The sequence below is a fragment of the Podarcis vaucheri genome, assembly GCF_965113315.1.
Source record: "Podarcis vaucheri genome assembly, chromosome: 18".
NCBI lineage: Eukaryota > Metazoa > Chordata > Lepidosauria > Squamata > Lacertidae > Podarcis > Podarcis vaucheri.
The window spans coordinates 2,267,135-2,292,722 of NC_138756.1; the positions used below are offsets into that span (position 1 = coordinate 2,267,135).

The following is a 25,588-nucleotide window of genomic DNA, read 5'->3' on the forward strand; positions in this document are numbered from 1 at the left end:
GTTTTCTTGTGTGTGTGTGTTTCTTTGAGGCTGATTAGCTGTTTTCCCTGTGTAAAGGTCAGAGGGGGCAGGGTTTCTGTTGAGGCAGGGGATTAGCTGTGGGAGGAGCTTATCAGAGTTTGTAGGGCAGCGGCGCGCGCCTAGCGGCGCGCGCTGTTAGATCCATCTTTTAGATTTAGGGGAGCTAGTTTCAAACGTTTGTTGAGGGAGATCTAGGTGTTTTTTTGTGTGAGGGAAGTTATTTGTCCTGTCTTCAAGCTTTTTATGATGGAGGACCTCTGTAGCCAACCCCAACGACACGATCTCAGGATGGAAGGGGAGGGAACAGCTGCAGTCGCCTGCGATTCCTGCGCAATGTTTGCCATCTTGCCAAAGGTTGCAGGCAGCTTTACCTGCAGCAATTGCATGTTGATTGCCCTCTTAAAAGACAAAGTCCAGCAACTGGAGGAACGTGTAGCTACGCTCCAAAGAATTAGAGAGCTGGAGCTCTTCTTGGAAGCAACAGAGCACACCGTCTCCACCAAGGAGGAGACAGGGGACTCCCCTGAGAAGGAGTCTAGTTCACCAACACAGGAGCCAGATATATGGAGAAACGTGACTCAAAGAAGTAGGAGGCCCAGGGTTCACTCTGATTGTTTAGAAATACACAATCGCTTTGAGGTCCTCTCCCCTAGCATGGAAGACGAAGAGCAGACTCCATTTGAGGATCTCTCCCTCATTACAGTCGATCAGGTATATGAAGACGAGCAGCAAAGTCAGTCCTCAGGGAATGTGCAGGCGACCTTGGAACGGACAGCTCACGGAAGAACCCCGACCAAACCCAAGAGGAGGCGTGTAGTGGTGATAGGGGATTCCCTACTGAGGGGAACAGAAGCAGTGATCTGTGGGCCTGACAAGATGTCTCGGGAAGTGTGCTGTCTCCCCGGGGCTAAGATCCAAGATGTAACTGAACGACTGCAAGGAATCATAAAACCCACTGACAAATACCCCTTCCTCTTGGTTCATGTGGGAACCAACGACACTGCAAGCAATAGCCTCCAGAAGATCAAAAGAGACTACGAGGCTCTCGGCAGGAAATTGAAGCAACTAAATGCGCAAATTGTCATCTCATCTATCCTCCCAGTTGAACGACGTGGCCCAGGGAGAGAGGGGGAAATAGTGGAAGTGAACAGCTGGCTTCGCAAATGGTGTAAACAGGAACGGTTTGGATTCTTAGATCACGGACTGCAGTTTCTTGAAGATGGACTTCTGGCAAGTGATGGGCTGCACCTCACAACGGTTGGGAGAAATGTTTTTGCCAAAAATCTCAGAAACCTCATCAGGAGGGCTTTAAACTGACTAATGTGGGGGAGGGAGACAGTGCTCCTGAAGGTAGGAGTCTATCAATTAATGAAGATGATCATCCAAATGTCATAGACCAAATGGAGCAAACAGCACGCGGACCTAGTGGTGGGAGGAAAAAATCCTTAAATAAGAGACACGGGGGAATGATTAATGGACTTCAATGTCTGTACACTAATGCGCAAAGCATGGGAAATAAACAAGATGAGCTTGAGCTCTTGGTACAGCAAACTAAATATGACATAATAGGCATCACTGAAACCTGGTGGGATAAGTCCCACGATTGGAATGTAATAATGGGGGGATACAATCTATTTCAGAGAAACAGACCAGACAAGAAAGGAGGAGGAGTGGCGTTATATGTCAGGGATGTGTATACCTGTGAAGAGATCCAAGATTTAGATCCTCAAAGCCAAAGTGAGAGCATTTGGGTCAAAATTAAGGGAGAGAAGAATAACAGAGACCTCATTGTGGGAGTTTACTATAGATCCCCAAGCCAAACGGAGGACATAGATGATGCCTTCCTGGAACAGATGGCCAAGCATGCAAAAGGAAGGGAGATAGTAGTAATGGGGGACTTCAATTACCCAGATATTTGTTGGACGTCAAACTCAGCCAAGAGCATAAGGTCAAACAGATTCCTCACTGGCCTTGCAGACAACTTCATTGTCCAGAAAGTGGGAGAAGCAACAAGAGGAACAGCCATTTTAGATCTGGTCCTAACCAATGTTGATGACCTGGTTAGTGGGGTAGAAGTGGAAGGATCATTAGGCGCGAGTGATCATGCTCTTCTGAAGTTTACTATACAGCGGAAAGGAGTAGCCAAGCATACTAGGACTCAATTTCTTGACTTTAAGAAAGCCGACTTCATAAAACTTAGGGAAGTGCTGGGTGAGATCCCATGGACAACAATACTAAAAGGAAAGGGAGTTCATGATGGCTGGGAGTTTGTTAAGAGGGAGATACTAAAAGCACAACGTCAGGCAATACCAATGAGACGGAAACATGGAAGGTGCCTAAAGAAGCCAGGGTGGCTATCTAAAGAACTTTTAACTGAATTAAGATTAAAAAAGGATGTGTACAAAAAATGGAAAAGGGGGGAAACCACCAAAGAGGAATTCAAACAAATAGCCAGCACGTGTAGACACAACGTCAGAAAAGCTAAAGCACAGAATGAACTCAGGCTTGCTAGAGAGGTTAAAAGCAACAAAAAAGGCTTTTATGGGTATGTTCGTAGCAAAAGGAAGAACAAAGAAACAGTGGGGTCACTCAGAGGAGAAGATGGTGAAATGCAAACAGGGGACACAGAAAGGGCTGAACTCCTCAATGCCTTCTTTGCCTCAGTCTTCTCCGATAAAGAAAACAATGCCCGACCTGAAGAATTTGGAGCAAATGATTCAGCAAAGGAAACACAGCCCAGAATAACTAAGGAGATGGTACAAGAATATTTGGCTAGTTTAGATGTATTCAAGTCTCCAGGGCCAGATGAACTGCATCCAAGAGTATTAAAAGAACTGGCAGATGTGATCTCAGAACCACTGGCAGTCATCTTTGAGAATTCCTGGAGAACAGGCGAAGTCCCGGCAGACTGGAAGAGGGCAAATGTTGTCCCTATTTTCAAAAAGGGGAAAAGAGAGGACCCAAATAATTACCGCCCAGTCAGTCTGACATCAATACCAGGGAAGATTCTGGAGCAGATCATTAAGCAAACAGTCTGTGAGCACCTAGAAAGGAATGCTGTGATCACCAATAGTCAGCATGGATTTCTGAAAAATAAGTCATGTCAGACTAACCTGATCTCATTTTTTGACAGAATTACAAGCCTGGTAGATGAAGGGAATGCAGTGGATGTAGCCTACCTTGATTTCAGCAAGGCATTTGACAAGGTGCCCCATGATATTCTTGTAAAGAAGCTGGTAAAATGTGGTCTTGACTATGCTACCACTCAGTGGATTTGTAACTGGCTGGCTGACCGCACCCAAAGGGTGCTCATCAATGGTTCCTCTTCATCCTGGAAAAGAGTGACTAGTGGGGTGCCACAGGGTTCTGTCTTGGGCCCGGTCTTATTCAACATCTTTATCAACGACTTGGATGATGGACTCAAGGGCATCCTGATCAAATTTGCAGATGACACCAAACTGGGAGGGGTGGCTAACACCCCAGAGGACAGGATCACACTTCAAAACGACCTTGACAGATTAGAGAACTGGGCAAAAATAAACAAGATGAATTTTAACAGGGAGAAATGTAAAGTATTGCACTTGGGCAAAACAAATGAGAGGCACAAATACAAGATGGGTGACACCTGGCTTGAGAGCAGTACATGTGAAAAGGATCTAGGAGTCTTGGTTGACCACAAACTTGACATGAGCCAACAGTGTGACGCGGCAGCTAAAAAAGCCAATGCAATTCTGGGCTGCATCAATAGGAGTATAGCATCTAGATTAAGGGAAGTAATAGTGCCACTGTATTCTGCTCTGGTCAGACCACACCTGGAGTACTGTGTCCAGTTCTGGGCACCACAATTCAAGAAGGACACTGACAAACTGGAACGTGTCCAGAGGAGGGCAACCAAAATGGTCAAAGGCCTGGAAACGATGCCTTATGAGGAACGGCTAAGGGAGCTGGGCATGTTTAGCCTGGAGAAGAGGAGGTTAAGGGGTGATATGATAGCCATGTTAAAATATATAAAAGGATGTCACATAGAGGAGGGAGAAAGGTTGTTTTCTGCTGCTCCGGAGAAGCGGACACGGAGCAATGGATCCAAACTACAAGAAAGAAGATTCCACCTAAACATTAGGAAGAACTTCCTGACAGTAAGAGCTGTTTGACAGTGGAATTTGCTGCCAAGGAGTGTGGTGGAGTCTCCTACTTTGGAGGTCTTTAAGCAGAGGCTTGACAACCATATGTCAGGAGTGCTCTGATGGTGTTTCCTGCTTGGCAGGGGGTTGGACTCGATGGCCCTTGTGGTCTCTTCCAACTCTATGATTCTATGATTCTATGATTTGGTCAAGTAGCTGCATGTGTGCCTAACAGGGAGCCTTTGGGCTTGCATTAGTTCAGATCTGTGGTAGTTTTGTTATTTTATTCCTGCGTTGCAGAGGGTTGGACTAGAGGACCACTGGGTGTCCCAACTCTGCGATTCTAGGAAATGAGATGATCCAATGCAATTCTGGCATCATATGAAGCTGAAAATGCTTGTTGCCCTGCCCTATAGTTGCTTTTTTAAAGGGAGATGCCAGCGACTGAACCGGAGGTGTTCTGTTGGACTACAACTCCCATCATCCTCTGTTCCTAGGCCATGTTGACGGGATCTAATGGGCACCGGAGTCCAATGTCAGCCAAACGTTCCCCATCCCTGATCTCCAAGGAGAGGAGACCTACTCTACACTGGGTGTTGCTGAACTCCCAACAGCACCACCAAGCATCGCTGAGGATGATGGGAATTGTAGTCAAGCAACACCTGGCAGGCTACTTGTATCATCCGTCTGCCCATCATTAGGAACAGGACCCTCTCTGGGTGCCCAAAGGCTAAATGCCAGCCTTCGCCAACCAAGCACCCTATAGAAGTTTAGACTACAGCTCCCATCAGCCAGTGCAGCCGTATAACACTTCAGCTGATGGGATTCGGAGTCCAAAACCGAGCTTGGTGCTGCATCAGTTGCAACGGATGAATTCAAGAGTGATGGCATCAGTGGCGTCTCAAAAATACATCAAATTATTTCAAACAGAGCATCTTACTTGGAATACAGATTGCATTTTGGGTTATTTTCCAAGTCTTTCTTACCTCCCCGCCCCCTTATAATCTCATCCCCTGTCCTGCATTTCGTATATCTTATGTGAAAGGCAATTCATGAATGAAAATAATATTACATCCTGAGCATAATCAGAACGGCTTCTGGCTAGGCTGAATAAAAAAACAAAGAGGTCTCTTTTTAATAAATAAAAAAATAGAACCTGCTACATTTTCTTTCCCCTGAAGCAGAAGGTATAATGAGCTCTGAAATGTGGGTGTACTGAGATTATTATTTTTAATGAATATTTGACAGCTGGGGTTTTTGAGCAAGGTGCTGTTATTTTTGTAATAAATTCTTCCAGCGGAGAGGGATTCCCCCCCCCCTGAATTTTTACCTTGTTTGCGGGTTCGGTTTGTGTTCCTTTTTCGAGCCTTTGCCTAGCCAGTAGCTAGGTGAGCTTTTGGGGTGATTGCTTGTGATTTGCATCATTAGAGTATTGCAGCATTACATCTGCAAGGAAATGGGGTCTGAACATCAAACCTCCACAAAACAGGCTCGTATATAGAGCACATCTATACCAAACATTTGAAGCAGCCGCCTTTCCATGTGGATGCCTGGAAACTGTAGTTCGTTAATGGTGCTGGACAATGTAACCCAGGGGTCAGCAAACTTTCAGCAGGGGGCCAGTCCACTGTCCCTCAGACCTTGTGGACTATATTGGGAGGGGGTGTGAACGAATTCCTATGCCCCACAAATAACCCAGAGATGCATTTTAAATAAAAGGACACATTCTACTCATGCTGGATTGAGAAGGCGAATGGGCCAGATCTGGCCCCCGGGCCTTAGTTTGCCTACCCATGCTGTAACCCAGGGGTCAGCAAACTTACCACACCTCGGGCCAGTGTCTCCAGCGCCGATTGCGCAGTGGACCAGAGGGCAGCACGTGCCCATATGTGTGTGCACACGCTATTTCCGGCGCACTTCTGGGTCGGAGGAGCACCGGAAATAGCTTGTGCGCATGTGCGCGGGCCTCCTCTGACCCGGATGTGCACCAGAAATAACGCTTGCGCATGTGCAAATAATGCTTGTGCATGTGCTCAAGCTATTTCCAGTGCTCCGCTGACCCAGAAGTGGGTAGCCGCGCAGCACAGCACCGGTAAGAGCGGGCGGCGGCAGCGGGGGTCACCGCGGGCTGGATAAACGAGTCCTTCAGGCCTTATCCGGCCCACGAGCCTTAGTTTCAGGACCTCTGCTGTAACCCTTTGAGGGGTGAACTACAGTTCCCAGGACTATTGAGGCAGGGGGAGCCGTGTGTTCAAATATATGGTGTGGATGTGTCAATAGAACAACTATGTTTCTGCATATGAACAAATTAGAATGGGAAGAACCTGAAATACTAATTTGGGGGGGGGGAAATCAACCTGCATGAGTTGGTTTTGAGCACACACCTCCTTGTGTGCTGTCTTGAGAGCAGTACATGTGAAAAGGATCTAGGAGTCTTGGTTGACCACAAACTTGACATGAGCCAACAGTGTGACGCGGCAGCTAAAAAAGCCAATGCAATTCTGGGCTGCGTCAATAGGAGTATAGCATCTAGTTCAAGGGAAGTAATAGTGCCACTGTATTCTGCTCTGGTCAGACCTCACCTGGAGTACTGTGTCCAGTTCTGGGCAGCACAATTCAAGAAGGACACTGACAAACTGGAACGTGTCCAGAGGAGGGCAACCAAAATGGTCAAAGGCCTGGAAACGATGCCTTATGAGGAACGGCTAAGGGAGCTGGGCATGTTTAGCCTGGAGAAGAGGAGGTTAAGGGGTGATATGATAGCCATGTTCAAATATATAAAAGGATGTCACATGGAGGAGGGAGAAAGGTTGTTTTCTGCTGCTCCAGAGAAGCGGACACGGAGCAATGGATCCAAACTACAAGAAAGAAGATTCCACCTAAACATTAGGAAGAACTTCCTGACAGTAAGAGCTGTTTGACAGTGGAATTTGCTGCCAAGGAGTGTGGTGGAGTCTCCTACTTTGGAGGTCTTTAAGCAGAGGCTTGACAACCATATGTCAGGAGTGCTCTGATGGTGTTTCCTGCTTGGCAGGGGGTTGGACTCGATGGCCCTTGTGGTCTCTTCCAACTCTAGGATTCTATGATTCCTGCAGTGATCTATTATGAAGCCACTATTCCATGTATATATCTTCTTATATGCATAAAAATGTAGGGTCCGCATCACCCAGCCCACAGTGGAGGATTTGTAGTGCAAGCCCAGATCTGCGTGATGACAGCCTTACAATATTATATATATAGGAAGATACATGCACATACACAGAGAATCGATTTAAAATGCTCTGTACAACCAGAGCAAAAGAACAGGCAGGTTGATTTCTCTTTCTAACAAATGAGCATTTAAAAGTAATACCAGTTTTAATGTGTTCCTTTTCATGTTACAAAGTTGTTCTATATAGCTATACTATTCTATTTTGCATAATTTTGATGTTCCCTTCAACAATCCACCCATATTTAACAGACACCGATCTGGCTCTTTCAATATGTGTTTGCAAGTGACGATTACATGGGTGAATTTTTTCACTCTTTCGTTGTGGGTCTTCTTGGAGGGTGCCAGCGTTGAATGAACTGTGAACTGGCTTGTTGCCTCTCAGCCTCAGTTTTTCCCTGCTGCAAAATGGGCACAGCAGGTTCATTCGCTCACCTACGTGCTGTGAGGATAAGCAGAAAGGATGAGGGGGATAATAAATTATACCAGCAATCTGAGGGTCCCCAATAGCTATGCCCCCCTCCCTTGTTCCAACTGGAAGCATTGGCAAAAACCAGCATCACATCTGAGCTTAATTATACTGTTGATTAATGAAAGCAAGACTTTTCTGGGAACTGATCTTTGCCCGAGCAATGATGTCATTTGCAATATGTCCTCTGCAACCTAATTTTGGAAGAAGCTTTCCACTTATTCTGCGGCTCAATCAAATCGCAGATCCACAAAAAGTCCCACTGCTCCTTGGCAAGTTAGTTAATCTTTGCTATAAGCTAAGCATTGCTAAACATGAGCTGCTTGATCAAAGCAGAACACCCCCACCCAGTTTTGCTAAACTGGCGCTGCCTGAACAAAAAGCCCACTAAACTCTGCACAAGCCCCTTACCCTGTCCTCCAGTTCTTCAAGTTACTTAGGCTAAACTTTGCGAAACCTGAGCTGCTGGCTTCAGTTGACCTTCGCCAAACCTGAGCTGCTCAACAGATCTTGGATTGTTCATCGTAAAATTGAGAATGCGATGGTATCCCAGCAGGAGACTGTGGCTAGTAGCCTACAGCACACTGGCAAGGATCTGTAAGGCCCAAATCACATGATTCCATTCTGGCATTCCTAGTCCGCTAGGCATTTCTGGTGTTATGATACCACTTCAAACAGCCTCAGTTTCCCCCATGGAGTTCTGGGAAGTGGAGTTTGTTCAGGGTGCTGAGAATCGTTAGGGTGCCCCCTATTTCCCTCCCAGAGAATTTGCAGTTCTCAAAGTGGTTGATTGGTTGTTAACCCACTCCAGGAATTGCTGTCGATTCTCAGTGCCCTGAGCAAACTACACTTTGGGAGAAAAAGCCAAGAGCATTTAAAGCAGCATGGCACTGCTTTATCTCTATAGTGCGGATTGGGCCCATGCCAGCCATTAAGGGCCACTCAAGGGAGGGGCTAGGGGAGGGTGCATGAAGAGTCCGTGTTGCTCCCACTGGCTCTCGATCTTGTCAATCATTGGTTAAGAACCTCTTTGGTAGCCCAGCCCCACAACTGCATTCGAACAGGAGGTGAGAAATGCTAGCAATCTGAGCCCAAACAATGCAATCTCTTAATTATTATTATTAATAATAATTGCCAGGTTGCAGCCTGATTAGGCCAAAAGGCTCTGAGCTGTGCAGGAAACCCAACAGGTCATCGTAAGGAATAAATGCATTAAAATAAAACCGCCTGCGGAAAAGCGAAGGAAAGGCCCTATCAGAAATAGAGCGAAAGCCTCCGAAATGTGAACATCTTAATCTGCCATTAAGAGAGTCAGACCATGGGGCGTCCACCCCAGGCATCGTGGGGGAGTCTTGTGGCCCTCCAAGAAATTGCTGAACTCCCAGCTCAAAAGAACTCGAGATGAGTTTTGCAGCTGGCTGAGGACAAAGAGAGGCATCTAGTCTAGCCCCCTCTCCTCACCAGATGCCCCCAAAATGCAAGCAGCAGCATCTCTCCCCCTGACACACACCGCCCCAAGGTCTCCAGCAACTGGGATTCAGAAGCGTGGCTGCTCTGACCGTGGACGCAGAGAGCACAGCTGTCCTGGCTCGTAGCTACGGCTGGGTGATATATCAATATATCATCCAAAACCGGTTTGAAGTCCATCTCGTGGTATCATAATTTGTTTGTGTGCTATGCAAAAATCACAATGTGGGACCAGCCAGTGCCTCTACATAGCTCCATCCTTATTTCAGACATCGTGACATATCTATGTATCGCAATGTTTAGTTGGTGATATCTATCACAATGCTGGAAACCAGACACTGCCCAGCCTCACCAGTGGCCCTCAATCGCCCTCTCTTCCTCCACGAATTTATCTGGTCCTGTTTTGAACCATCCAGACTGGTGCCCATCACTCCCGCCTCTTGGTCAGCAGCCCTGACCTCTGAAGAGGCCTTCCCTGCTCCCAGGAAAGAGTGCCTCTTCTGAACAGAGACATTTGCCCATCTCTCGTTTGACACTGCTGAGGACACCCACGGCTTTCCTGGTGTTGCAGGACTCCAACTCCCATCCTCCTCCTTGACCACTGGCCCTGGGAATGCTGGGAGTTGGAGTCCTAGGTGGAGGAGCTCAAAGACAACGGCCCTCCCAAGACCTGGTGTCACTGCAAAGGACTGAACCTCAGACTGCCTTCCTTTCAAAACTCTGTGTTTTGTCCCTGACCGACTGCATTCCCCCTTCCCTGACTGTTCTGCCATTCCAATATACGTTTCACTGGATCCTGCGAGGGACGGCACCTGGTGGCCGGAGAGTGCGCCAACTGATTGCTTGCAGGCCTGCTCCTATGTGCCCAGCCGCTGCTTGGCAAACCTACTGAGAACCAGCTTGCGGCGGTGAGATCTAGTGTGTCGGGGTCTGAACGTACGAACAAAGCAGCCTTATATATATATATAACGGCTCTCTCCTGGGACTCGCTTGCTACTTGAGATCTTCAAAAAAACAAAAACTGGCATTGCCGCGCGTTGATCCTGGAAACGTCTGCATGCAAAGTGCAGGCTCAGCACCCCACCTGCTGCAGCCCCCTCTTGCAAAACGACTCCGGGACACGTAGCAGAGTCAAGAGCAAACCTTTTCCCTGTGCCCACGGCTGGCCACCCCAAGCTGTATCCCAGCAGCGCTCAAGCGCAGAAGTCCTCCTGCAGCCTTTCCGAAAGTGTTCCAGAGCCCGAGCGCTCGTTGCTGTCCGTCTCCACAACTGGCTGGAGCCGCCGCGCACTGCCAGCCGGCGAGAGGTGGCCCCCGCCCCTGGGCATCACCTGTCCTCGTTGCTCTCCTTGATCAAGGCCTTGAGGGCGGGCGGCAGGCGGGGCGCCTTGGGTGGTGGCCCCAGCGCCACCATCAGCTCGCTCTTGCGCACCAGGGCAGCCCGCAGCTGCTCGCGCATGTCCTCAATCTTGCTCTCCAGCTCCTTCAGCTCCTTCTCTTTGTCCTCCTTGCTGCCCTGCTGTGGATCCTGGCCGTTCATGCAGTGCCAAACGGGGGCCTCTCGCTCCTCATCCGAAGCCTCGTCCGGGGCGTTCTCGATGTTGAAGTGGACGCGCTTGTCCTCCTTCTTCACGGCTGCCCGGCGGAGGTTGTTCCAACCTGGCTGGTTGGAGGGCGGCGGGGGCGGCGGGGGGCCCTCTGGTTCCTCTTGGCTCTTTTGGATGTTGCACCTTTGAGGGAAGGCAGAGAGGAGAAAAGAGGGAGAATTGGCTTTCTTTATGCATTCATTCATGCCCCACTTTTTCCTCCCAGGAGCTCAAGGCAGATCGTCCTCAACACAACAACCCTGTATACGGATGGCACAGTGGGAACATATAATAGAAGCATAGAACTGTAGAGTTGGAATAATAATAATTAATTTTGAATACATTATTGTATTTTAATATTATATTGAAAGCTGCCCAGAGTGGCTGGAGAAACCCAGCCAGATGGGCGGGGTATAAACAAACAAACAAACAAACAAACAAACAAACAAACAAATTATTATTATTATTATTATTATTATTATTATTATTATTAGAATTTTGTTATTTATACCCTGGCATATATAAAAACAAAATAAAATGTCAAACATTGAAAAACTTCCCAATACAGATGTCTTCTAAAAGTCAGATACAGTGGTACCTCGGGTTAAGAACTTAATTCGTTCCGGAGGTCTGTTCTTAACCTGAAACTGTTCTTAACCTGAAGCACCACTTTAGCTACTGGGGCCTCCCACTGCTGCCGTGCAATTTCTGTTCCTCATCCTGAAGCAAAGTTCTTAACCCGAGGTACTATTTCAGGGTTAGCGGAGTCTGTAACCTGAAGCGCCTGTAACCCGAGGTACCACTGTATGTTCATGGCCGTGAGACTTTTACATGCGCTAATGTGATGGAAGGACAAATCATGACCAACGATGGAAGAATGGCTATTAAAACTTATGGACTGAGCTGAGACATGTTTAATCAGAGAAAAGTCATTGTTAACATTTGTTAAAGATTGGAAAGATTTTGCGTGAAAAAGAAAAAGAAATAATGACATTAGGATTCAAGGATTGAAGATCATGTTTGCTTATAGAAAATAGCTTTGTTGAGTGAATATTGTTTATATTTGTAGCGAATAGATGACGCATCGGAAGTCCTTTCCTTTCTGAATTTTATTTCTCTCTCTTTTAACCTCTTTCTTTCTTTCTTTCTTTCTTTCTTTCTTTCTTTCTCCCCCCCTCTCTTCCTTTCTCTCTCCCAACCCCTTTCTCATTATTGTATTTAGATCAAAGTATTAGTTTGGACAAAAAGAGAGAGGAAAAAGCACAACAACCCTCTGAGGTAGGGAAGGCTGAGAAGCAGTAATTGGCCCCCTAGGTCTCCCTGTGAGCTTCATGTCCAATTGTGGGGGCACCGCTGGCTGGTTAAAGAGCTTGATGCACAGGCTCCCAAAGGAAATTTGCATAAGATTTGCCTATGCCAATTTACATTAGCTTGTGCTGGTTTGCATATTTGCCCTTGCTAATTTGGGGGACATTTGCATGACATTTGCCAATGCTAAGCTGCACAACGTTTCCCTGTGCTGTGTTGCATAACGTTTGTCTGTACTAATTTGCATGACATTTGCATATGCTAATTGCATGGAATTTGCATATGCTAGCTTATACTGGGCACCTGGTCAAATCCTGATGTGGAGTGGCTGCCTCTCCTACAACAGGGGTGGCCAACTCCCAAGAGACTGCGATCTACTCACAGAATTAAAAACTCCCCCTTCGGCAGATTGTGCTACAATGGAGGACGGGCCAAGGGGGCTGGAATCTATTCTACCACTGCTAAGGAAAGGGAGCCAGCAATCTACCACGATCTACCAAAACCTCGCAGGGATCTATCAGTAGATCATGGACCTGTTGGACATCCCTGTCCTACAACAACAGCCTCCCCCTTCCTCCATCACTACACTTCCATCTTTCTTAGTGCCCCCTGAGAAAGTCCTGCATCAGATAGCATGACAACAGCCTTACAATTTTATGTATATAGGAAGAAAAGCCCAATGGCATAAACTCCTCCTTAAAAGGTAAAGGGTAAAGGGACCCCTGACCATTAGGTCCAGTCGTGGCCGACTCTGGGCTTGCGGCGCTCATCTCGCTTTATTGACCAAGGGAGCCGGCGTACAGCTTCCGGGTCATGTGGCCAGCATGACTAAGTCGCTTCTGGCGAACCAGAGCAGCGCATGGAAACGCCGTTTACCTTCCCGCCGGAGTGGTACCTATTTATCTACTTGCACTTTGAGGTGCTTTCGATCTGCTAGGTTGGCAGGAGCAGGGACCGAGCAACGGGAGCTCACCCCGTCACGGGGATTCGAACCGCCAACCTTCTGATCGGCAAGTCCTAGGCTCTGTGGTTTAACCCACATTGCCACCAGCGTCCCCAAAGCTCCTCCTTAGCAGCCAATTAAATCCGGACAATGGAAGCCAAATTCTTTCCGGCTGCAAAATTTATCCCGAGATAAAGCAACAGAGTTCAGAGCAAGCAGCAAATCCGAGTGCGGAATGTTTCCTTATTTACCTTTTCTCCAAATTCAGCTTTTTGTTCCTCTGCTCCTCCAAACCCATGTTCAGCGCCCGGTGGATTTTCTGGCATATATTAAAAACAAATTAAGAAAGTAATGGTCAGGCCTCAGATTGGCTAGATAACATCTAAATTGGCAAAAAAACCACAGTGTCTCTGAGCATGTGAGGTGCATGCAGCTCCCACTGATACTCAGAAACATGATTTCCTTGGGAATCCTCAGGTTTTCACAGTTAAATGCTTTGCAATGTGAGCAGAAAGCAGGAAAGTGGTCCAATCAGCGTGCAACAGAACCATAGAGTTGGATGGGATCCCAGGAGGTCATCCACCCCAACCCACTGGTTGAAACCAGAAACACCTTGCAACGCCGCCCCTGCGAATTAGCTTTCCCTTATTTGAATTTAAGCTGCAAATCCTATCAACAACGCAAGCTTGGGAACTGGTTCTTTTGAGACACAAAGAGCTGGCTGGTCTCTGGCGGGCAGGAATTTTCTTCTTTGAAGACGCACCTGGGAGGAATGCGGTGGGTGGATGAACCAGCCGCCCTCCATCCCATGCTTAAGAGAGGGGAACAGAAGAGGAGGCCGCCACCTGTGGATCTCCATCCTGCACGGTCAGCATGGGCTTTGGCAAGTTTGGGAGGCAACCTCTTACCTGGCTGGTGTGAAGCCAGTAGTTGAACTTCTTCTTGCGTTTGATGCGAGGCAAGATGAGGCGGTAGAAGATGTGCTCTCCGAGGGAAGTCAGCAAAGAGCCACAGAGACCAATGCAAAGCAGGACAAAGAGACCCGAAAAGTGGTAGATGCCCATCTGCAGGGTCTGGGCAAGGAGAGAGAGACAGAATGAGCACAGCTCAGAGCCCACGCATACAGTGGGCACTCGCCGTATTTGGAGGAGGAGGAGCGCTGCCTACGACCCCAAGAACACCATCCCCACCGTCAAACATGGAGGGGGACATATTATGCTTTGGGGGTGTTTTTCTGCTAAGAGTACAGGACACCTTCACTGCATCAAAGGGACGATGGACGGGACCATGTATCGTCATATCTTGGGTGAGCACCTCCTTCCCTGAGCCAGGACACTGAAAATGGGTTGAGGATGGGTATTCCAGCAAGACAATGACCCCAAACACACAAAGGCCAAGTCCAACAAAGGAGTGGCTCAAGAAGAAGCCCATTAAGGTCCTGGAATGACCTAGCCAGTCTCCAGACCTTAATCCCATCAAAAATCTGTGGAGGGAGCTGAAGGTGCGAGTAGCTACACATCAGCCTTGAAGTCTTCCTGACTTGGAGAGGATCTGCAAAGAGGAGTGGGGCAAAATACCGTATTTTTCGCTCTATAACACGCACCTGACCATAACACGCACATAGTTTGTAGAGGAGGAAAATCCGTAGGCATGCCACCAGTAGGCATTCCCTCCATAACACACACAGACATTTCCCCTTACTTTCTAGGAGGAAAAAAGTGAGTGTTATGGTGCAAAAAATACGGTACCTCCTGAGATGTGTGCAAACCTGGTGGCCACCGACAAGAAACCTCTGACCTCTGTAATTGCCAACAAGGGTTTTGCCACCAAGTCATCTTTTGCAAAGGGATCAAATACTTATTTCACTCATTATAATGCACATCAATCTTTGACTTTTGTCTTCTGGGTTTCTGGGGGTTTTCCTGTTGTTATTCTGTCTCTCGCAGCTACAATAAACCTACCATTAAAATTATGGACTGGTCATTTCTTCATCAGAGGGCAAACGGGCAAATTTAGCAGGGGATCAAATACTTTCCCCCCCTTACTGTATCTATTATCATTATCTATTTATGCCCCCCCCTTTCCCCCAAGGTGGCTCTTCCCCTCCTCATTTAATCCCCCCAACCACCCTGCGAGGCTGGCAGGGCTGATGGCGGTGACTGACCCCAAAAGGCCACCCCTTGCGAGCTTCACTGCCAAGCGGGGATTTGAACCCAGGTCCTTAAAAAAAATTATTCATTTTTCTTTTTCATTCATTACACACATCTCAAATTCTTAACATTTACTATATATTCCTCCCTCCCTCCCCTGCTAGGCTTCCCCCAACTTCCGCTTCTGGTTTGTTTCTCCTTTCACCACTTTGCTGCCTCCTAAAAGAAAAAGTTACTAATAACATATTTATACAATAACATCAAACCTAAAAAAATGAGTACACCATATTATTTCTCCATCTTCTACACATTTTCTAATACTAACAATGTGAATGTTTATTTAAATCCTGCCATCAAGTCTATAGACTTTCTTTGTTTCTGCAGGTATAATGTAAAGGGTTCCCATTCTTTTTCAAAGTCGCTGTTGCCTTTTTCTCTTAATCTGTCTGCCATTTTTGCCAGTTCTGCATAGTTCATCAACTTCTCTTGCCATTGTTCTTTAGTTGGCATTTCTCCAGTCTTCCAATTTTGTGTAATCAGCATTCTCGCAGCTGTAGTGGCATACATAAATAGAATCCTCTTTTCTTTCGGTATATCTTGGCCTAAAATACCTAGTAGGAAGGCTTCTGTGAACCCAGGTCCTAGTCTGATACTCTAACCCAGGGATTCCCAAACTTGAGCCTCCAGCTCTTTTTTTTGGACTACAACTCCCATCATCCCTAGCTAGCAGGACCTGCGGTCAGGGATGATGGGAATTGTAGTCCAAAAACAGCTGGAGACCCAAGGGACCACAGACCCTGGGCGAGTGCCTGGAAACCCCTGGAGTCTTGCAGAGAGTGGGGGCTGGCACCCAACTTTTGCAACAATGCACAATTGTTCTTTAATTGTGTGCTCTGCAACCCCCCCTTTCCCCAGCCCCCCCCATACCTCGGTGACAGCAAAGACCCTCTTTCCACAGGGGACCATCTTGTACCATTTGTCGTGGAGAAGGTCCATGAAGCCGGACGATTTGTAGCGGCTGATGAACTCTGAGATGTTGGAGGTCAGGGGCGAGTTCTGGGGAAGGCCGATCCCGTAGCCTGGAAGGTGGCAGAAACACAGACATTTTGGTGGTTCGGCGCAAAAAAAGAGAAATAAATAAAGGGTGTTGCTGGAGGAACACCAATCTGGGTTTCGAGCATGTGCAGAGTGCATTCTGGTTCTAATATCAGTCAGATAAAAAATGTAAAGGGGAAAAGGGACCCCTGACCATTAGGTCCAGTCGTGGCCGACTCTGGGGTTGTGGCGCTCATCTCGCTTTACTGGCCGAGGGAGGCGGCGTACAGCTTCCGGGTCATGTGGCCAGCCTGACTAAGCCGCTTCTGGCGAACCAGAGCAGTGCACGGAAACGCCGTTTACCTTCCCGCCGGAGTGGTACCTATTTATCTACTTGCACTTGATGTGCTTTTGAACTGCTAGGTTGGCAGGAGCAGGGACCGAGCAACGGGAGCTCACCCTGTCGCGGGGATTGGAACAGCCGACCTTCTGATCAGCAAGCCCAAGAGGCTCAGTGATTTAACCCACAGCAGCACCCATAGCATCCCATAGCGCCACCCGCGTTCCATCAGTCAGATATTAGAACATAAAACTGTCGGATTTCAAGCCTTATCATAGAAACTGGCCACTCTCCAGGCACCCGGCTTGATCTCCTTGTTGACCTCCCTGTCTGCATTCCCGAGCAGGATCCAGGCTAGGTCACGATCGGCGATCCTCCTCAAATGTGAGAAGAACACACCACTCTTCCCTGCTCCCTGCTTCCCCCAGGGAGGGGAAAGAGACAGACAGAAATGTATTTACATGCCTTTATTTCTGTCTTTGCAGCATTACAGAGAAACGCGTCTGCTCTCTTCAGACACCAACAGCAGAGAGACAAACTCCACCTCCTGTACTTCCTGTACAGGTCAGATGACACTCTGAGCTAACATCCGGTGCTCAGCACAGTGAATAGACTGCCCCTTTGTTCTCACGGTACAGTCCCAAACATTCCTATCATGTTTTGCTTTCTAGCCAGCTGCAGCTCGCTGCTGCATTGCTCCTTTTCCGTAACAAAAACAAGGAGAACCCAACTGCTAGATCAGGCCAGTGGCCTCTCTGGTCCAGCATCCTCACCGTGGCCAAGTCCCCCTGAGAACCTAAGGATCCAGATAGACTGCCTCTGGACATGGAGCTTCCATTAAAATATTTTCAATATGCAATGGCTGCAGCTCGGACTTTGGTGGCAAAGGGGTGGAAGGAAGAAGCAGCGCCGACAATAACCGATTGGCATGTCAAGCTACAAGAATTTGCTGAAATGGCGCAGTTGACAAACAGCCCGAGAGGCAACTCAAAACAAAAATTTATGGATAAGTGGGATAGATATAAGGTATATGTTAAAAAATACAGCAAAGGTTCACTATCTATGCTAGCATTTGATTGACGTTGAAGAGAGACGCAGTTGAGAAATAAGACCAAGGGTACATATTGATATAGGAATGTATTGGACAAAATGTAAAGAATATACACAGTAATAAGAGTACATTCAATTGTAAAAAAGGAATATACAACGGGACAGACAGGAAGTCCAAAGTGTTGGTACAGATATGACTTTGGAATAGTTTTTTGTCCTTGTTCCCCCCTTTTTTTGTTATCTTTAGGTATATAAACTTTGTGTATACATTTTGTATACATGTTGAAAATTATATGATAATAAGCATTGTATTGTAATATGATATTCTTTACCGATGTAATATAAGAACATAAATAATAAAATAAAATAAAATAAAATAAAATATTTTCAAAGCCTGGCTGCCAGATAAGTCCAGTGGCCCATCTAGTCCGGCTCCTCTTCTCACAGTGGCCAACCAGAGGCCCCCAAGGGAAACCTGAAGGCAAGACACCCCCCCCCACAAAAAGGAGTAATTCTCCCCTCCTGTGGTTTCCAGCAACTAGCATTGCATTGCCACCTCCAACCATCCTGGCTAGTAGACATCCTCTGTGAATTTGTCTCATCCTCTTTTAAAACCAACCAAGTTGGTGGCTTCTTGAGGCAGTGAGTTCCACAGTTTAACTGCATGAAAGAAGTCCTTTCTTTCATCCGTCCTGAATACCCCAACCTTCAGCTTCATGCAAGCTGTAGTGTGTCAGGAGAGGAAGGAATACAGTGGTACCTCGGGTTAAGTACTTAATTCGTTCCGGAGGTCCGTTCTTAACCTGAAACTGTTCTTAACCTGAAGCAACACTTTAGCTAATGGGGCCTCCTGCTGCTGTTGCACCGCCGCTGCACGATTTCTGTTCTTATCCTGAAGCAAAGTTCTTAACCTGAAGCACTATTTCTGGGTTAGCGGAGTCTGTAACCTGAAGCATATGTAACCTGAGGTATCACTGTAATAACAACAACAACAGCAATAACAACAACAACCCTAAGCCAAACAACAACAACTTCTTTATATCCCGCCCATCTGGCTGAGCCACTCTGGATGGCTTCCGGCACATATAAAAACTTAATAAAATGTCAAACATTAAAAACTCCCTCCCCCCTTTCTCCATGCCACGCATCATTTTACAAACTTCCCGCAGGACATCTCTCACTCGTCTTTTCCCTGAACTGGGAAACGCCAAACGCTGCAGCCTCTCCTCACATTTGATCCGTTCCATCTGATCCTTCGTGGGGCCTTTTCTGAACTTATTCTATCCCCATTTTTGAGGCGAGGCGACCAAAACTGGACACAGGAACCTAAACATTTGGCTGTTAATCAGGAGGTTGGAGGTTAGAGCCCCACCAGCCCCACAGGGATCCATGCGACAGTCACCTCCAGGCTTGACTACTGCAATTCACTCTACGCGGGGCTGCCCTTGAAGCTGTCCCAGAAACTCCAGCGGGTGCAGAATGCTGCAGCGAGGCTCCTCACGGGGTCCCTGCCATGGGAGTGTATTCACCCAGTGCTTTTCCAGCTGCACTGGCTCCCGGTAGAATACAGGGTCAGGTTCAAGGTGCTGGTCTCGACCTTTAAAGCCCTTTGTGGCTTAGGGCCCCCGTATTTATGGGACCGCCTCTCCTGGTCTGCCCCCCAAAGGACCTTAAGGTCCACGAATAATCATAGTTTAGAGGTCCTGGGCCCTAAGGAAGTCAGACTATCCTCCACCAGAGCCAGGGCCTTCTCAGTGGTGGCTCCGACCTGGTGGAATGCTCTGTCCCATGAGACCAGGGCCCTGCAGGATTTAACCTCCTTCCGCAGGGCCTGCAAGACAGAGCTATTCCGCCTGGCTTTCAATTTGAACTTAGCCTGATCTTTATTCCCCTTCCTTCCCTCCCCCTCCCCTTTTTATGAAGATTCCCCGCTCTGGGATCCCACAGCTAATTCTCCCCTGGTCTCCTCGCTGGCCCAAACAGGACTAATTTAGCCAGCTAGCCCTGGTGATCATCTAATGTTTATTGGATGGATTTCCCCCCAAATTGATTTTTGAATTCTGAATTTATTGTTATTCACGTTTTATACTGCATTTTATGCTGTTTTTTGTTGCATCAATTAAGTGTTTTAAATTTGTTGTTAGCCACCCTGAGCCTGGTTTTCTGAACCAGGAAGGGTGGGGTATAAATAATTTTATTATTATTATTATTATTATTATTATTATTATTATTATTATTATTTATTGCAGGGGGTTGGACTAGATGACCCTGGGGGTCACCTTCCAACTCTACCATTCTATGATTCTACAAGTGTAGTCTGACCACAGATGGATATAAATGGTGTTACGGTACTGGCAGTTTTATTCACCATATCCTAGTGGGTGGGTGGGTGGATAAATAAGTCGATATGGACCGACAAGACAAATCTATTCAACCTTCCTATTGTTGCTGATGCAACTTTGCACCTTAATGTAACTGATCCGTAGAAAGAACTCTATGAACTGAAAGCAGAGACACTGTATGTACTTAGGTAACCCAAGGAAATCTTTAATAAGAACAAATTTTTTCCAAACCCATTCTCGTTTTTGTTAAAAATTTGTTTTTATTAAAAGTTTTTCTTGGGTTGCAAAAGTACATACAGAGCCTCTGCTTTCAGTTCATAAGAGTTCTTTCTACAGATCATTCATATTCAATATGAGACAGTAATGTCATAAACAGTCTACAGTTGGGGAAGAAAAAGAGGGAGGGGGGAGATTCTCTGACCTGTCAATCACTTCACCTTGGGGTCAAGGATACCCCCTGGCAGTCAACTCTCATTTAGGGTGGAATGTACACACTGGTAAAAGATTTCTGGAGTTAAATCTTGGCAGAAACACTAAACATTACTAAAGAAGCTATAGTTTGCTGTTCAAAATTAAAAGTCACAGAGTATTTTTGGCGATATATTGTCAAAACAATCAGTCTCCTCTTGACAGTCGTTGCCGCTCAATGGAAAACACCTCTCAAATCTTACACTGGCCACTTGGTACCACTCACTCTGGAATAGGGAGAAAATTACGCATAATTTGATATTTTGACAAGGACTGGAACCTCCTGGCGTTTTTAATGCAATTTGGCACTCCTTTACGCCATATAAAGCATCATTTTCACGGCAGCCCACATCACGAGCCTTGCAAATAGATAATCTGATAAAACTTACATTCTCAACTTAGATTTTGTTATTTGAACTCCTCTGCGACTGCACTCATTCTATCGTTTTCATCTTTCAATTTTCACCTGTTCTCTCTGTTTGATGTACGTTATAAAATGAAATAAAGAATCTTCTCCTCACCACACTGACAAAAAACCACCCCTCCTCTCTCAAAAAATATAAATCTGGCAGATGAGACTGGATCAATTATTGGGGAGTGGGAATCAAGCGTGGTGGGGGGGGCGAGAGAGAGAGAGAGAAATAATGGGTTCATTTGTATTCCGCTCGGCTCCCCAGTTTGCCGAAGAGCTAATGAGAAACAGGGAGATCAAAAAGCATTTCAGATGATGCTCCAGCGAGGGCAGCCTGGAAATAATTAGGGATGTCAAGAAGGAGCGAAAGCGTTAGGGGGTACTGGGTGCTCCTCTCCCCCACCCCTCCTCCACCTCCACCTCCACCTCCGTACCCCATAAACCCAAAGAGGATTTGCAGCAAAGTTTGCAAGGCCGCCCCTTGCAAACCACTGGCTGCTCCTGGGGCAGAGGGATGGGGAAACAGAATATTCCAGCGTGGGAAGGAGTGGAGAGGAAGTAAGAAACAAAAAATGAAACAGATTTTCATGCAGGAGCAGGGAGCTTCAGTTGCAGGGAACGGCTCAGTGGAACCCCCAAATGCTAGGCACAAGAGGTGCCAGACACAAACACTTCACCCAAACACACACACACACACACAAAACCCGACTGTGAGTTCTACTCAGAGAAGACTCCTTGAAATTCGCAGACGTAGGGAGTCCCACTCAGAGGCAACCTATTGAAATGAAAAGGTGGTGACTCACTTCAGTCCACTGATTTAATGGGGGCTATTCTAGAACCTAGGGAAACGGGTGGTGCTGTGGGTTAAACCACAGAGCCTAGGACTTGCTGATCAGAAAATCGGCGGTTCGAATTCCCATGACGGTCCCTTTGTTTGGTCCCTGCTCCTGCCAACCTGGCAGTTCGAAAGCACCTCAAAGTGCAAGTAGATAAATAGGCACGGCTCCGGTGGGAAGGTAAACGGCGTTTCCGTGCGCTGCTCTGGTTTGCCAGAAGCAGCTTAGTCCTGCTGGCCACATGACCCAGAAGCTGTACGCCGGCTCCCTCAGCCAATAAAACGAGATGAGCGCCGCAACCTGAGTCGGCCATAACTGGACCTAATGGTCAGGGGCCCCTTTACCTTTACCTTTACTCTAGAACTTATTAAGGTTCAGTTCAACTCACAGCACCACGGAGTGGGAGAGTTTGAGGGGACCCCTTTCACTGGAGGCTTTTAAGCAGAGGTTGGATGCCCACCTGTTGGGGATGCTTTAGCTGTGATTCCTGTATTTCAGGGGGTTGGACTAGATGACCCTTGGTGGACCCTCCCAACTCTACCATTCTACGCGTCTCCACAGTCTTGCTTCTCCGCTTCCCATAATGCTGGAGTAGACAGACCATTGGTCTGATCCTGTAGCTCTCCTAATGTTCTTACAAACCTTTTTTCAAACTTAAAGCCACATTCCTGATAGGTCACTCAGAAGAGCACATGGCCCTCAAAGAGGGGGGGGGGGCTTTCCCCTAAAGGACAGCTTGTGTGTGGGGGGGGGGTGTGAGAATGTGAAGTCTGCAGTCTCCAAAGGAGCCAACTGTGCCGCTGCGTCTTCCCGCCTCCTCCCCCCCAAGGAAAACAGTTGACCCCCGGAGAGGCATCTCTCATCTCCCGCACTTTAATATTTAACAGCCCCACTTAAAAGATTGATTGAGGTGACCCAGTTTCATTACGGCGAGATTGGGACTGCGATCGCCCCCCCTCCCGCCCCCCCCTTCTCTCTCTCTCCATCTCAAAACTCTTCCGCTAGGATTCCTCGCTAAATGAGCAGGGCTCGGGGAGCCATGAAAGAAGGTCCTTTGACGTTTCCCCCCAAACCTTCGATCGCAAAGGGTTTCCCGACGGTGAGGAGCTTGCAGTCGGAGTCGATGGACACCTCGTAATCGAGCAGAGACTTGTCCATGATGAAGGCATTCAGCTTCGGAGGGTTGGTCCTGATGAGGAGAGACCCAAAACCCTGAGTTAATTAAAACAGATAGAGCTAAACCTGAAGGTTTTGCAAGCAGACACCATAAATTATGAGAGGTATGAATTGCCCAGTCTGAATTGCCCTTGAGCCATATAACCCAGTTCTGTTGCAGATCAACTGACCTCCATTTCAGGGGGTTGAACTAGATGACCCTTGGGGTCCCTCCCAACTTTACAAGTCTATGTTTCCAGCTCCTTAGAGAACTGAGCGAAGCACCAAACAAATGATGGCAAACGGCGCTGAGCCTCTGTTGCTCCATCTTCAGCAAAGCAGCCATTCCTTTGCTGCAGAACGTTGACAGGTCAGCAAGCCGTGACCTTTGCTAAACCTGAATTGTTGCATATCTCAGACCTAAGGTATTGCAGATGCACGAACAGTAGTATATATTGTTGGCCTCCATCAGTCTTGAGAGACAATGGACTGTGCCTCCAGGTGTGAAGTCAAACTGCCGCAGTGACCTGCCTGGGGGGCAAACTTGGGCAATGTGTCTGGGGGTCCTGGGCTGCCCAGGTGACAAGACCCCCCTCTCAGCCTTGCTGATGGAGTTCGAAGGAAAACAAGGAAGATGTGAGCAGTGATTACATTATTACATGAGCACTGTTCCACAGCATTTGATATTTTCATTTACATACATTCATTCGAAATAAGATGGGTTTATGAAGCAATTCTATATCCTCCCACCACGCTGACAAAGAATTCTACGAAACAGTAGTCAATATCCGGAGTCACTGTTCAGTGTTGGACATCATATTGGCTGTATACACAAAGCTTCACAGCTTGTCTTTCATCATACACAGTCTGGTACCTCGCTTCATTTAAAGATTTTCAGAGACTTTGAGACTAAAGATTTCATTTTGTTATGGTTTGAAGGAATTCTATAAAGATTGTCCATTGCATGTGTATATGGTCATCGTGTTGCCTAGACATTGCTGATGTTCTCTTTGCGACACAGGGGTTGGTTTGGTTACCTACTGGCTGCAGGAGTTGCCGGAAGGAGGCGTGCAAGGCATCATTCAACTGCCTTAGGGACTCCACTCTGCATTTGTGTAGGATTTACTGCTAAGCCTGTTCTTCTGAAGATATCCCACAAGCAGTGGAGGTTTAGGGTCAGAATTTTCCTTCTTCTAGATGGGCTCCCTTCCCAGGTAAATGAGCCCCATCTGCCCCTCACTTCCTCCACAGCATGCACAGAGACCCCTTTTTAAACGGGCATGTTTTTAGCAGGCGCCGAAAAGAACACAGCAAAGGCACCTGCCTTCTTGACTCCTGGACCCACACTTGGTCTCGTCCAATTATTATTATTATTATCATTACTATTAAAAGGTAAAGGGACCCCTGACCATTAGGTCCAGTTGTGACCGACTCTGGGGTTGCGGCTCTCATCTCGCTTTATTGGCCGAGGGAGCCGGCGTACAGCTTCCAGGTCATGTGGCCAGCATGACTAAGCTGCTTCTGGCGAACCAGAGCAGCGCATGGAAACGCCGTTTTCCTTTCCGCCAGAGTGGTACCAATTTATCTACTTGCACTTTGATGTGCTTTCGAACAGCTAGGTTGGCAGGAGCAGGGACTGAGCAACGGGAGCTCACCCCATCGCGGGGATTCGAACCGCCGACCTTCTGATCGGCAAGTCCTAGGCTCTGTAGTTTAATCCACAGCGCCACTTTATTATTATTATTATTATTACCCCTCGCCTAACTATCTATCTATCCCATTATTACCCCATACACCCCAGCTATCTATCTATCTATCCATGGGTGTGGCCAGGATTTACCGTATGTCGTGGGGGGAAGGACCCAACTCATTACTCTTTATCTGGCTTTGTCTAGCAGATTCGGAATGAAATGTCTCCACAACCGTTGTTTCAAATTACTTTCTTTTGACCCCAAGTGCTCAGAAAAATCTGCCAAAACCCTTCTACAATTTCTGCTTTTAGTTAAGTATTTTTATTTATGTACTTGATTACAGAAGGGGACTACGCTCATGTATCTCTCTTACCTTTCCAACGGTACCTCTCCTGGCTGTGCTGGCAGCACAATTTCAAAAGATGGGTTTGTTTCGGCTTGCATATTTCTTGGGGGCGGGGAGTGTTGATTTGGTTGGTCTCCCTTCAAATGCAAACTGAACCGAGTTTCCCCACACACTCCACCCCCAACTCACTTGAGCATTTTGATGCCCGCGGGGGTCGTGGGGACACTCAGCCGCCGCATGTATTCGTGCATGTCTGGGAAACTCTTCTTGATATATTCCTCCGCACTGCTCTCCCAGACAGTCCCAAATCGGAATCCTTGCGACGGATGGTGCAGCTGCCCAAAAGCAAAACAGGGACCACATGGTGGGGTTTTTTTTTTAATAGAAGCAAGGAAAGTTAAAATCTTAATTCCTGCATTGCACAGGGTTGGGCTAGATGACCCTTGGGGTCCCTCCCAACTCTGAGGTTGTGGTCTGGGAGCAACAACAGCCGGACTACGGCATTAGTTGTATAAATGGCAAGGGCCACTAGGTGGAGCTGTGCAGCAGGCAGAGCTGTGCAAGGGCCAGTAGGTGGAGCTGTGCAGGTGATGCTGTGCCATGAGCTGTGCAGAGGGCAGTGCTGTGCAAGGGCCACTAG

The 25,588-nt window shown here is 47.3% G+C and overlaps 1 protein-coding gene across 2 annotated transcripts in view; it reads right to left on the bottom strand.

Annotated features, from left to right (window-relative positions):
- Positions 1–7,235: 7,235 nt before the first annotated feature.
- GRIN3B (glutamate ionotropic receptor NMDA type subunit 3B) overlaps positions 7,236–25,588 on the bottom strand; it is a gene marked incomplete at its 5' end in the record, with an annotated part of 39,332 nt that continues 20,979 nt past the window's right edge. For both annotated transcript variants that reach the window (XM_082206287.1, XM_082206288.1), the window contains 6 exons: positions 7,236–11,016; positions 13,375–13,442; positions 14,032–14,196; positions 16,201–16,352; positions 22,830–22,945; positions 25,138–25,283. In XM_082206287.1, the coding sequence (XP_082062413.1) occupies positions 10,614–11,016; positions 13,375–13,442; positions 14,032–14,196; positions 16,201–16,352; positions 22,830–22,945; positions 25,138–25,283 (1,050 nt within the window). In that variant the 3' untranslated portion in view covers positions 7,236–10,613. The remainder of the gene's footprint in view (positions 11,017–13,374; positions 13,443–14,031; positions 14,197–16,200; positions 16,353–22,829; positions 22,946–25,137; positions 25,284–25,588) is intronic.